General features: G+C 53.3%; 2 protein-coding genes across 2 annotated transcripts; one reads left to right on the top strand and one right to left on the bottom strand.

Annotated features, from left to right (window-relative positions):
* Positions 1-1,138: 1,138 nt before the first annotated feature.
* On the top strand, positions 1,139-2,071 carry LOC306815599 (olfactory receptor 14I1-like; the record flags this gene model as incomplete). Its single annotated transcript, XM_079332171.1, has 1 exon — positions 1,139-2,071. One exon carries the CDS (start codon positions 1,139-1,141, stop codon positions 2,069-2,071), a length of 933 nt encoding a protein of 310 aa, XP_079188297.1.
* A 9,635-nt stretch (positions 2,072-11,706) lies between these two features.
* LOC306815600 (olfactory receptor 14A16-like) lies at positions 11,707-13,491 on the bottom strand (the record flags this gene model as incomplete). The annotated part of the gene is made up of 2 exons (XM_079332172.1): positions 13,465-13,491; positions 11,707-12,662 (listed from the first exon to the last, which is right to left on the bottom strand). Exon 2 carries the CDS (start codon positions 12,637-12,639, stop codon positions 11,707-11,709), a length of 933 nt encoding a protein of 310 aa, XP_079188298.1. The 5' UTR covers positions 12,640-12,662; positions 13,465-13,491.
* Between the last annotated feature and the right edge of the window lie 230 nt (positions 13,492-13,721).

Below are 13,721 nucleotides of genomic sequence, written 5' to 3'. Positions count from 1 at the left end.
CCCTGCTCTGCAGCACAGCCCACAGCCTGGGGATGTGTCAGAGGGACAGGGCAGGATGGGTCCTGCTGCCAGGGACAGCTGCAGAGGATGAAGCTGGGGCTGCAGCCAGGGCTGCCCAGGGCTGTCCTGCAGAGCAGCTCCTGCAGCCCTCAGGGCTCTTGGCATGCTTAGGGCATGTGCCACCTGCCAGGGACAGCTCTCAGCCTGCCTGGAAGCTCCCCATGGATTATGGAGAGAAGTTGGAGGTGGAAGGAGCAACCCCGGTCAGGGCAGATTCCTCCTGCTGTGCAGATGGTGCTGCATGTCCAGGGATGCTCTCAGTTTTCTCTCAAGGGAAGGGAAAGGGGCTGTCAGGTGTGTCTTTGTCACTGAGACTCCTGCACTGTCCCACTGGGCATCAGCAGATCTGCCTCACATCTCCCTCACCAAGTGCCTCCTCACCCTCCTCTGGTTACAGACAGCAGCAGCAGCACCTTGGCTTGCAGCATCTCAGTTTGTCTGAGCTGCCCTTAAGGCCCTGCTGGCAGGGAGGTGCCCCAGGGCAGTGCCCTGTGCTGGGAGGGGTGTGCAGGGCAGAACTGCGCCCCAAGGGCTGGGCTGGGCTCTGGCAGGGGTACAGGGATACAGGGATATCAGGCCTTGGAAACAGAGAAACAGATCCTACTAGGCACAACTCCAGGCAGCAAAGAGCCAGAACAGCCCTGGATATCTTTCTAAGTCCAGCTGCACAGGGAAAGAGAGAAGGGTTTAGGAAAATTGACTTTGAAACTGGAGCCTTCAAAGAATCCACTTTGTTTTTCCAGCACACTGTAATTTTGATCACCGTGAAATAGTGGGGGGTATAATGAGCACAGGGCAGCTGTGTGGGACCAGCATGTCTGACTGCAATGGGGGCACAGGAGCCCTGTTTTCCCTCTAGACTCCCCAGAGTTCAGGCTGAGAGCAATGCTGAAGAAGAGGCAGTAACTCAGCAGTGCAAAATTGGTATTAAAAAAAAAAAAATTACTGAAGTTCCTCCACAGGAAGAGAAGTAGTTTTGAGAGGATTCACAATATAATTGCACAGGATTCACTCAAAAAAATCTTTTCCAGCTTGTAGAAGTCTTCTCTCAGTGGTTCACCATGCCCATATTGCAGAAATGTCCAACAGCAGCTCCATCAGCCACTTCCTCCTGCTACCATTGGCAGACACGCGGCAGCTGCAGCTCCTGCACTTCTGCCTCTTCCTGGGCATCTCCCTGGCTGCCATCCTGGCCAACGGCCTTATCATCAGCGCCGTAGCCTGCGGCCACCACCTGCACACCCCCATGTTCTTCTTCCTGCTCAACCTGGCCCTCACTGACCTGGGCTGCATCTGCACCACTGTGCCCAAAGCCATGCACAATTCCCTCTGGGACACCAGAAACATCTCCTACTCAGGATGTGCTGCTCAGGTGTTCTTCTTTCTTTTCTTCATGTCAGCAGATTATTATCTCCTGACCATCATGTGCTACGACCGCTATGTGTCCATCTGCAAACCCCTGCACTACGGGACCCTCCTGGGCAGCAGAGCTTGTGCCCACATGGCAGCAGCTGCCTGGGCCAGTGGCTTTCTCCATGCTCTGCTGCACACAGCCAATATATTTTCCATGCCCCTGTGCCATGGCAATGCCCTGGGCCAGTTCTTCTGTGAACTGCCACACATCCTCAAGCTCTCCTGCTCAGACTCAAACCTCAGAGAACTTGGGCTCATTGCTCTTAGTGCCTGTTTAGTATTTGGGCTTTTCCTGTCCATTGTTTTCTCCTATGTGCAGATCTTCAGGGCTGTGCTGAGGATCCCCTCTGAGCAGGGACGGCACAAAGCTTTTTCCACCTGCCTCCCTCACCTGGCCGTGGTCTCCCTGTTCCTCAGCACTGCCACATTTGCTCACCTGAAGCCCCCCTCCATGTCCTCGCCATCTTTGGATATGGCAGTATCAGTTCTGTACTCGGTGGTGCCTCCAGCCCTGAACCCCCTCATCTACAGCCTGAGGAACCAGGACCTCAAGGCTGCAGTGTGGAAACTGATGACTAAATTATTTCAGAAGCATTAACTTAGTGGCAATTTCTGAAAATCACTTGGAAAAAAGTAAATTTTGATAGCACTTTAATGGTTGGTTGCAGGCTTTTTTTTTTTCTGCTTTTTTTTTTGGGGTCATTTTAAATTTTTAAATATTTTCCTCAAATAAAAGTCTTTTTTTTTTGCCATTTCTCTTTCTGTTTCACTTCTAATAAACTGAAATCTACAGACTGTTTCAATAAGGAACTGCGCTCTCAGAAGCTTTCAATGAAGAAATTAAGATGTGCTAGTAAAGATTCCTCCAGAGATGCCCTTTCTGTTCCCTCCTCTGGAGGTGCAGCAGCAATATCTGTGTGCAGAGCTGGGGCAGATCAGTGCTGGCACAGCAGCTGTGCCCAGCAGCTGCAGCACTTGGTGTTGCCAGTGCTGCTCCTGTGCCACTGCCCCGCTCCCCTCCTGCCCCTCGTGTTGCTGCAGGGCCTGAGTGCTCTCGGGGCCGGGCACAGCCCTGGGGGTGGCAGTGCCAGGGCTGCAGCAGGGACAGGCCATGGACACTGCTGGGGCAGCACTGATGCCTCAGGGCAGGCCTGGGGGCTCCAGGCTCCTTGCCCAGGCTCTCTCCAGAACACTTGGCCAGGCCAATGCTGAGCAGAGAAAATCCCCGTGAGCAGCCCCAGGTTGGCAATGGGCAGGCTGGGGGCAAACAGCATGGCTGGTGCTCTGCAAGGTCCCTGCAAGGGGGAGACCCTGGCAAGGAGCAGCAGAGCAGGGGCTGATCCATCCCCACTGCACTGGACAGCCCAGGGCAGTGTCCCAGAGCGTCCTCATGCACCTGCCAACAACATCCCCCCTCTGCAGCCCTGGCCTCTCCCCCAGCTCACACAGGTGCCGCATCCTTGCAGGCAGAGACACGGCAGCACTGGCTCAGGAGCCCCTGTTTGCACTGCACAGAGCAGGTGTCAGCACCCCCATGGTGCTGCTGCGGGGAGATGGAACTGAGTGAGCACAAATGCTATCAGCCCCTGGAGCCTGCAAGGGCTGGGGAACACAAGGGAAACCACTCATGTTTGTCATGGCCTCTGAAGTCAGCCAGAAAGTTTGTTCCCATGAGCTGTGAGTTTCCAGTCCCACTGCAGACACTGTTGCTCAGAGCCACAGCTGCCTGGCAACCACCCCCACACATCCCTGAGCATTTCCTCTGCTTCACTTTTCCTTTCTTTCTTCTTTCCTGATTCACATTTACACCTCTTGCCCATCCGTGTCCGGTCCCCTGCAAACAGTCCATCCCTATTTTCCCATTCCTCTATGGCTGCACTTCCCATTTCAGTTTTTGAGTTGGCACCATGGGAACATCCCTTGGGGAGCAGTATCATCCTACAAATTCTTCAGGAAATGTCTGCAGGCTCCTGCAGTGCCTCCTGCTGCTCCCTTGCCAGAGGCACCACAGGCCAGAGGGACACATCTGGGCTGCTGTGTCTGGGTGTGGGGCTCCCTGTTCTGGGCAGTGAGGAGGGGCTGGAGAGGCTCTGCAGGACTGACAGGATGGGCTTTGGGGTAGTGAGGAGAAGCTGAGGGACCTGGGCTGTTGGACCTTCTGAAGAGAAGGCCCAGGGCTCAACCTGCAACTGCTGCAGGGATGGTTTCAGAGAATCACAGAATCAGCCAGGCTGGAAAAGTCTTTGGTGATCATCAAGTCCTACCTGTGCCCTGACAGCACCTTGTCACCCCTGAGCCTCTTCTTCTTCAGGATAAACAAGCTGAGCTCCCTCAGCGATTCCTCTCAAGAATTGCATTCCAGACCCCTCACCAGCCTTGTTGCCCTTGTCTGTGCACTCTCCAGCCCCTCCATGTCCTTCCTAAATTGGGGGCCAAGACCTGGACACAGCACTCGAAGTGTGGCCTTACCAATTATGAGCACAGGGGAAGAACCACTGCCTTTGTCCTGCTGGCCACACAATTCCTGATCCAGGCCAGGTGCCATTGGCCTTCTTGGCCACCTGGGCACTCTGCTGGCTCATGTCCAGCCTGCTGTCCATCAATGCCCCCAGCTCCCTTTCTGCTTGGCCGCTCTTCAGCCACTCTCTCCCCAGCCTGGAGCACTGCAGGGGTTGTTGTGGCCAAAGTGCAGGACCTGGCATTTGGTCTTGTTAAACCTCACGTGGTTGGGTTTGGGCCCTGGATACAGCCTGTCCAGGTCCCTCTGCAGCGCCCCCCTACCCTTCAGCAGATCAACACTCACACCCAGCTTGGTGTCATCTGCACATTTCCTGATGTTGCAATCAATGCCCTCATGAAGATCATCAATGCAAATACTGAATTGCATGCTGGCTGGCTCTGATCCCTCAGCCATTCTGCAGGTGCCCTGTGATGGCACTCAAGGTGATCTGTTCCATCACCTTGCTGGGCACCGAGGTTAAGGTGACAGGCCTGGAGTTCCCCAGATCCTTCTTCCAGCCCTTCTTGGGGATGGGATCACATTGGCAGCTCCAGCCCTCTGGGACCTCCCTGGTGAGCCAGGACTGATGATAAATGATGGAGAGGAGCTTTTTCCTTTTTTTAATTTTTTAAGCAATTTGAAAATTTTAATTTTCCTCACTGCAAACAGACACACTTCTCAGGTGTGTGCCACCCCAAGGTGCCAGTGAGGACGTTCCCTTTCCTCAAGGCAGAACCCTGCAAAGAATGTTTGAGATCTTTGCACTTCTTCGTTCCTTGAGACCCTGAAGTGTCACAAAGACCCCTTGGTTCCATGAGGTTCCAGACTGTTGCAGTGGATATTTGTGTCCATGGGACCCCATGGTGTCACAATGCTCTTTTTGGTTCTGAATTACCAAAATATGATTATTGGTCTAATACCAATACTCAACTGTGACGGACAAAAGACTCTCTAACAGTTTAAAGTTAAAAAGTGTATGTTTATTCAGTGCTGGGCAGCAGCGCAAGGTAATCCTTTAAAATGCACTGCAACATCACAGGTGATCACTAAGTCTGTTTATTAGCAAAAGATTCAAACAAATACATATGCATAATAACAGCCCCTCCCATTCCCCACTTCCTATGATAATTAGTTTGAATAGCTATTAAGCATGCGAGATTGACTTCTTAAATTAAGTCTGGGGTCGTTTTCATAGGGAGGGATCTTAAAGGAGGAAGTAAGGTGAGTCTTCCTCACCCTAAACTCTTGACCTTTTCTATCACTGACAATATAAATGATTTCTAGGGATAGTCCTTTTTTCCAAAGAATGGGTTTCTGGTTGCATTGTCTATATTCCTTTGGATCTGCTTGCTAGTTTCATCTTTTCCCATTGTAAGCGCAGCTGAGCAAGCATGAAATGACAGACAATCAATTATTTAAGTTTCAGATAGCTACTCCTTTCTAACTTTTAATTGTTTTCAGCAAGGTAACTAAAATCCTAATATTCTAAGATTAGTGTTTCAGTTCCATGAGGCCTTGATTTGTCACAGTGGACTTTTGGTTTCTTGAGGCTCTGTACTCTCAACAATCGTCTCTGTAGTCCTAAAGTGTCACAATGGACCCTTGATTCCATGAGGTTCCTCAGTGTCAAAGTGGAATCCTTGGTTCCATGTGGCCCCAAAGTTTCACCATGGTCTCCTTAGCTCTGACAAGGCCATGCAGTGTCACAATGGCCCAGAGGTTTCATGAGTCCCCACAAGGTTCCAGTGGACCCTTGGTTCCATGAGTTTCCCAGTGTCCAGTGTCACAATGGTGTTTTGCATCCGCAGTGTCACAATGGTTCCCTGGCTTCACGTGGCTCTACTGTGTCACAATGAACTCCTGGTTCCATGGGGCCCCACCGTATCACAGTGGTCTCCTTCTTCCTGTGGCAACCAGAAGCAAACCCTTCTGGCAGGGCCAAACGGCTGTGAAGATGGAGGAAGGAGGGCACATTTCCAGTGATGGCTTTTGTCTTCCAAAAAGACAAAAAAGACAGGACACAAAGATGTGGGGAGGGGCCCTGCTCTCCTGGAGATGGCTGAACACCAGGCTGCCCATGGAAGGGGCAAGAGACAACAATCCCTGCCCATAACAGCAACCGTAACAGCAGAGAGGTCAGGCAAAAGGCTGGGCTTAAAAGACCGTCAGCAGCACAGGAAACATCAGTCTGAGAGGAAAGATGTGTGCTAATGTTTTTACAAATCATTTGATGGGTGAAGCGATGAATGCTAAGGTGTTAGAAATTTGTCATAACTTTTCTTCTGAATTTTGGCAGCAGATTTTTTATGGGGCCCAGACAGCTTGGCTCCTGAAGCAGACAAGGGTCTGCACAAGGCTTAACTTCTGAACTTTGTAGGAAAATGCCAGGTTTGAGGGGGAATATAGGGCAGGCAGGTTGGGAAGGCTGTACCTTCCCTGTACCTCAGCCAGTGGGGAAAAGAAGAGGGCAACGTGCAGCTGGGACTTTAGGATAAAAGGAGGCTGAACCCTCTGAAACCTCAAGAGAGAAAACCCTACGGACATGTGCCCTGGTGAAATCTCTTCATTTATTCAAATAAGGTTGAAGAACTCCTCTGTCTCCTTTTTGGACATAAACCTTGGGTTTGTGGATTTTCCTGACAGGGACAACATGAATCTCATGGGACCAAATGTCCACAGTTTCACAGAAAAGGCTCACAGAGCACTGGAGACCATTGTGTTGCAATGGGAACACATGGAACAAAGGCTGCACCATGACATTGCAGGGCCTCATGGAATCCAAGTGAGGATTGTGATACAATGGAATCTCATGGAACCAAGGTTCAAGTATGACAAAGCTGGGTCTGATGGAACCAAGAAGACCACTGTGATGCAATGGAATCACTAAGAACGAAGGATCAATTGTCAACATAGCAGGAGACCCAAGCTTGGTAGCAAGACAAAGGAATTTCCTTCCCAGGGCAGGGCTGTGGTGCAACACATCACCCAAAATTAGTCTGGAGCAGCCCAAGGCAATGAGGTTTAAATGATCCCCCTCATTGCACAGGATCTCTGTGGCTTCTCCTCCCTGTTGGATTCCTGAGCTGTGGAGCCACTCAAAACGGCCTCCTCCACGACGTTCTACTGTAGAAATGGCCAACTTGACCTCCATTGACAGCTTGCTGGCCCAGCCATGGTGGCACAGCCCCTGTGCAGCCCAGCCCAGGACAGGAGTATTGCGGGTGGGAACGGCCCCTGTGCCGTGGTGCCACAGCAGCCCTGGGGCTCTGTGCCCCATGGCCTCCCTGCTGGGCAGCCTCTGCCAGCTCCTGCACAGCCCGTGGCACCTGTGGGCTGCACTGACAGCCCTGCCCCGGGCTCTGCCGGGCTCTGGGCCAGCAGAGAGGCTGGGCAGGGCTGGCCATGGCCGGGAACAGGCCCTGAGCCCCGCAGGAGGATGGAGCTGGGCCACAGCCAAACTCAGCCCAGGGCAAACCTGGACTGAGCAGCCAGGGCTGGCAATGTCTGGGGACAGAGGCTGGCGCTGACAAATGTCCTGGGCCCCCTCCCTGCTCTGTGCATGCCAACAAGGGCACAGAGCAGCCTCCTCTCTGGGCCACTTGCCTGTTTCCAATGCCTTCCCCAGGCGCTGGCCCAGCCCCACAAGGGCTGGGCTGAGTCCTGCCCCTGCACGCTCAGCCAGGCTGAGATGGACACTGCTGGTGTCTCTAGCAGGCTCTCTCAGGCCAGCCCAGCTCCCTGCAAGCTGTGCCAGCTGCCCTGAGCTCTGTGCAGCACCAAGGGCCTCTCCCCAGCACAGCCCAGCCGGCTCTGGCCCCACAGCTCTGCTCAGGGCAGGGGGCTCTGGGCAGTGGCCCCACGGCCTCAGCCCCAGGCAAGGGCACAGCAGCAGCTGCAGCTCAGACAGGACTCAGCCCCAGCCATGGGCAAGGTGCTTGGCCAAGGCAAAAGGAGGCTCCCTGTGTGCCCTGCTCCCCTCTCCATGAGCTCCTGAGAGCTCTGCAGCCCCTGCTGCCATCCCATCTGCCCAGGCCAGCACAACAGCCCTGGCCTTGGGGCCGTGCAGAGCTGCTCCTGCTCCAGGCCCAGGGCTCATCCCAGAGCTGGGGCAGCCACAAAGCTGTGCCCATTTCTGTTCATTCCTGCTCTGATCAGGATGGATCATCAGCCACTGGGATGATGCTCATGAATTTTATTACTACAGAGGCCTTATTTTTCTTGAGCTCTTCATTTCAGGAATTCTGTGACAAAGACTCATAAACATTTTTTCAAAACATGCAAACAAGAAAAGCCCTTAGGAATAATTTAGGTTTTCAATTCTTTTGTGGTTAATTAGACAGATTTCAGAAGTGTATTCCAAGTGAACATAATATATTGAAAACAATGCAAAGACAAGAATTTTGTCCTTTATTTTCTGTTTATACATGAATATCCGCAATGCCCAATTGATATTGACCGCCAGCAACTTTTAATGCACTCTGAATAGATATGAAAATCAAGATCCTTCATGGCTGAAAATCAATAACACTTTGTCACCACCCTCTCTCTCCAGTTAATCTCATTCAAGCCCTGGGACACCTATGGATCAGGAATGGAGTGGCCAGCAGGACCCTGTGCCTGGCACTGTTTGGGCAGCACCTTGAGTTCCCCAGACTGGATGTGGCACTGAGTGCCATGGTTTGGGTGACAAGGTGGTGTTGTGTCACAGGTTAGAATTGATGCCCTCCTAGCTCTTTTGCTGGGTGATTCTGTGATGACTGTGACACTGCAGGGCCCTGGGGAAGCAAGGGGCCATTGTGACACTGCAGGGCCTCATGGAACTGAGAGGACCAGAGTGACACTGTGTACAACATGGCACCACAGAGCCAAGGGGCCACTGTGACACTGTGGGGCTACAGGGAAGCAAGGAGTCCATTGTGACAATCTGGGTCCTCATGGAACCACAGAGGCCACGGTGGCACTGCAAGGCCTTGTGGGACCCAGGGGCCATTGTGACACTGCCGAACCAAGGAAAGGCTTGTGACAGCCTGGGGCCTGGTGGAACAAAGGGGCCATTGTTCCACTGCAAGGACTCTTGGAAGTGAGGGAACAATTGTGACACTGTGTTGCCCCATGGAACCAAGGGTTCCTAGTGATACTGAAGGATCTTGTGTAACCAGGGCTCCATTGTGACACTGTAGCACCAAGAAATTCATGGTGGCACTCGGAGGCCTCATGGAACCAAGAGGCCACTGTGACACTGCAGGGCCTTGTGGGGCCATGCAGAACATTGTGACAGAGCAGGACCTCATGTAATGATGGGGCCATTGTGACACTGAAGGGCCCCATGGAACCAAGGGTCCAGTGCTGCTCCTCAGGGACTCCTGGAATTAAGGAAACATGTTTGACACCGTGGTGCCCCTTGGGACCAAGAGGCCATTGTGACACTGTGGGACCAAGGAAAGCATTGCTGCACTGCAAGACCGCATGGAACCAAGGATCCACTGCGACTTTGCAGGGCCCAAGTTTCAAGGGACCTTGCGTCACCAAGGGCTCCCATGGAAACAGAGGGACATTGTATCACTGGGAGGCCTGACGGAATCATGGAGATCATTGTGACACTCTAGGGTCACATGGAACTGTGGTGACATCAAGTTGGCTGTGAGTGTTGATCTACTAAAGGCTTGGAAGGCTTTTCAGAGGAATCCAGGGCGAAAATCCAACAAGGTGAGGTTTACCAAGACCAAGTGCTGGATCCTGCACTTTGGCGACAACAACCCCTGCAGTGCTACAGGCTGGGGACAGAGTGGCTGGACAGCAGCCAGGCACAAAGGGACCTGAAGGCACTGACAGACAGCAGGCTGGACATGAGCAAGCAGTGTGCTTAGGTGGACAAAAAGGCATGGTGTGGCCAGCAGGACCAGGTGAGGACAGCAGTTCTGGGCCCCACAATTTAGAAAGGACAGGGAGGGGTTGGAGTGTGTCCAGAGAAGGGCAACAAGGCTGGTGAGGGGTCTGGAACACAAGCATTGTGAGGAGTGGTTGAGGGAGCTGTGTTTGTTTATCCTGGAGAAGAGGAGGCCCAGGGGAGACAAGGTGTTGTCAGGGCACAGGTTGGACTTGATGATTTCCAAGATCTTTTACAGCCTAGCTGATTCTATGATTCTCTGAAACCACCCCTGGAGCAGTTGCAGGATGAGCCTTGGACCTCCTCTTCAGAAGCTCCAGCAGCCCAGGTCCCTCAGCTTCTCCACACAGCCCCAAAGCCCATCCTGTCAGTCCTGCAGAGCCTCTCCAGCCTCTCCTCACTGCCCAGAACAGGGAACCCCACAGACAGACACAGCAGCCCAGATGGGACCCCCTGGCCTGTGGTGCCTGTGGCAAGGGAGCAGCACGAGGCAATGCAGGAGCCTGCAGACAATTCCTGAAGCACTTGTAGGATGATCCTGCTCCCCAAGGGACGTTCCCATGGTACCAGTTTAGGAACTAAAATGGGGAGTGGGGTTGGAGAAGAAAGGGCAGACAGGGATGGGGTTATTGTTCATGAGGGCACAGAGGTGGGCAGTATGAAAAAATCTGGAACTGGGATATTAAGAGAGCAATTGTGAACAAAAGGAAATTCTCAGGGCAGTTTGGGGGTGGCTGCCAGGCATCCCTGGCTCTGAGAAACAACATCTGCAGTGGGACAGGAAACTCACAGCTCATGGGAACAAACTTGCTGGCTGAATGCAGAGGCCATGACAAACCTGACTGGTTTCCTTCTCATGCCTCTAGCCCTTGCTGGCCCCAGGGGCTGATGGCATTTGTGCTCACTCAGCTCCATCTCCCCACAGAAGCACCATGGGGATGCTGACGCCTGCTCTGTGCAGTGCAAACAGGGGCTCCTGAGCCAGTGCTGCCGTGTCTCTGCCTGCAAGGATGGGGCACCTGTGTGAGCTGGGGGAGAGGCCAGGGCTACAGAGGGTGGATGTTGTTGGCAGGTGCATGAGGACGCTCTGGGACCCTGCCCTGGGCTGTCCAGCACAGTGGGGATGGATCAGCCCCTGCTCTGCTGCTCCTTGCCAGGCTCTCCCCCTTGCAGGAGCCTTGCAGGGAACCAGCCATGCTGTTTGCCCCCAGCCTGCCCACGGCCAGCCTGGGGCTGCTCACGGGGTTTTCTCTGCTCAGCACTGGCCTGGCCATGTGTTCTGGAGAGAGCCTGGACAAGGAGTCTGGAGACCCCAGGCTCTGCCCTGAGGCGTCAGCACTGCCCCAGCAGTGCCCATGGCCTGTCCCTGCTGCAGCTCCGGCACTGCCACCCCCAGGGCTGTGCCCGGCCCCGAGAGCACTCAGGCCCTGCAGCAACACGAGGGTCAGGAGGGCAACGGGGCAGTGGCACAGGAGCAGCACTGGCAACACCAAGTGCTGCAGCTGCTGGGCACAGCTGCTGTGCCAGCACTGATCTGCCCCAGCTCTGCACACAGACATTCCTGCTGCAGCTCCAGAGAAGGGAACAAAAGGGGGATCTCTGGAGAAAACTTTGCTAGGAGATCCTTTAGTTCCTTTGAAACCACTGGGAGCACAGGGCCTCATGGACATAGTCTCCAGACACAGGGAATGTGGAGAGAAACAAAAAGAGTAATGGCACAAACAATGACAATTTTATGGAAAAAAATAGAAAAGCAGAACAACAAAAATAAACTCCAAAACCAAAACAAGAAAAACTATGAAAAACAACTTTTATTACAAGTGATTTGCATAAATAGGCCAGAAATTTAATGTTCCTGAAATCGTTGTGTCATCAGTCTCCACACAGCAGCCTTGAGATCCTGGTTCCTCAGGCTGTAGATGAGGGGGTTCAGAGCTGGAGGCACCACTGAGTACAGAATTGACAGGGCTAGATCTAGGGATGGGGAGGAGATGGAGGGGGGCTTCAGGTAGGCCAATGTGCCAGTGCTAATAAACAGGGAGACCACAGCCAGGTGAGGGAGGCAGGTGGAAAAGGCTTTGTGCCGTCGCTGCTCAGAGGGGATCTTCAGCACGACCCTGAAGATCTGCACATAGGAGAAAACAATGAACACAAAGCAAACAAATGATAAACAGATACTAACAGCAAGAAGCCCAAGTTCCCTGAGGTAGGATTTGGAGCAGGAGAGCTTGAGGATCTGGGGGATTTCACAGAAGAACTGGTCCAGGACATTGCCCTCACACAGGGGCAGGGAAAATGTGTTGGCTGTGTGCAGCAGTGAATAGAGAAAGGCATTGGCCCAGGCAGCTGCTGCCATGTGGGCACAAGCTCTGCTGCCCAGGAGGGTCTTGTAGTGCAGGGGTTTGCAGATGGACACGTAGCGGTCATAGCACATGATGGTCAGAAGACAGTACTCTGCTGAAATGAAAAACACAAAGAAAAAGACCTGAGCAGCACATCCTGTGTAGGAGATGTTCCTGGTGTCCCAGAGGGAATTGTGCATGGCTTTGGGCACAGTGGTGCAGATGCAGCCCAGGTCAGTGAGGGCCAGGTTGAGCAGGAAGAAGAACATGGGGGTGTGCAGGTGGTGACCGCAGGCTACGGCGCTGATGATGAGGCCATTGGCCAGGAGGGCAGCCAGGGAGATGCCCAGGAAGAGGCAGAAGTGCAGGAGCTGCAGCTGCCTCGTGTCTGCCAATGGCAGCAGGAGGAAGTGGCTGATGGAGCTGCTGTTGGACATTTGCTGTGGCTTGGGACAGGGATCTGTAAAAAAGTTAATCATGGAATAGTTCAGTTTGGAGAGACTTTAAATATCGCAGCCCAGCTTGGTGGCATTTTCTCCCCACTGCCTGGCCAGGGCTCTGCTGCCTGGAGCTGTCCCTGCCAGCAGCTGCTTCCCTGTGCCCAGTGCTGGGCCCTGCCAGTGATGCCAGAGTGCCAGAGCCCAGCCCAGCCCAGCCCTGCGGGTTCAGCTCTGCTCTGCATGCACCTCCCACCAAAGGGCACTGCCCAGAGCCAGCTCTGCCTCTGCAGCCTCTGATGGCAGCATCAGAGCAACCCCGAGGAGGCTGGAAAAGCAACAGTGATGCTGCCTGTAAGTGAAACTGTGCTGATTTCTCCCTTCACCTTGTTTATTACGATGTAGAGAATTTTTTTTTTCCTCAACTTGAACTGAGAGATGAATATAAGTCTGCTATTTCCCATCCAGGCAACACAGAGCAGTAGATTTAATAACAGCTCCTGCCTTGCTATGCTCCCTGTATAATCTAATTCAAAATATTCAGGAGTGAAACGTCCTGCTAGAGTCATGACACATGAGTCCTGAACAATGCAGCATCCTCACCACACAAGGAGAACATTTCCAAGCCTTAGCAGCTGTCTTCTTCCACCCAGACCTTGTCCCCCAGTGGTGGGGCAGCTCCCAGGGCTGGCTGAGAGCTGTCCCTGGCAGGCAGCAGAGTCCCTGCCCCAGTACAGTGTCCTGGGCTGCAGGACCCTGCTCTGCAGCACAGCCCTGGGCACCCCTGGCTGCTCCACACAAGAGAGAATCAGAGAATGTACTCACAGAGTCTGCAGGCATTGGGATGTTCCAGTTTTAGGAGATCACTGCAGAAGCTGCAGCTGCCTTGTCCTGCAGCCAGAGGCTTCCTGTGTCAAGGGCTGGGAGTGATTCTGCCCAAATCATTTCTGAGCATCTTCCCAGCCCTGACTGATTGAAGCTCTCTGTGCCTCTGTGCTGTGCCTGGGGTGGCTGCAGGCAGTGCCCCAGCCCTGCTGGGCTGGGAGAGGAGCTGCTCATCAAGAGAAATGTGCTTTTGAAGC

Source organism: Erithacus rubecula (genome assembly GCF_903797595.1).
Source record: "Erithacus rubecula genome assembly, contig: scaffold_168_arrow_ctg1, whole genome shotgun sequence".
Lineage (NCBI taxonomy): Eukaryota > Metazoa > Chordata > Aves > Passeriformes > Muscicapidae > Erithacus > Erithacus rubecula.
This window is presented reverse-complemented; position numbering and strand designations above follow the sequence as displayed.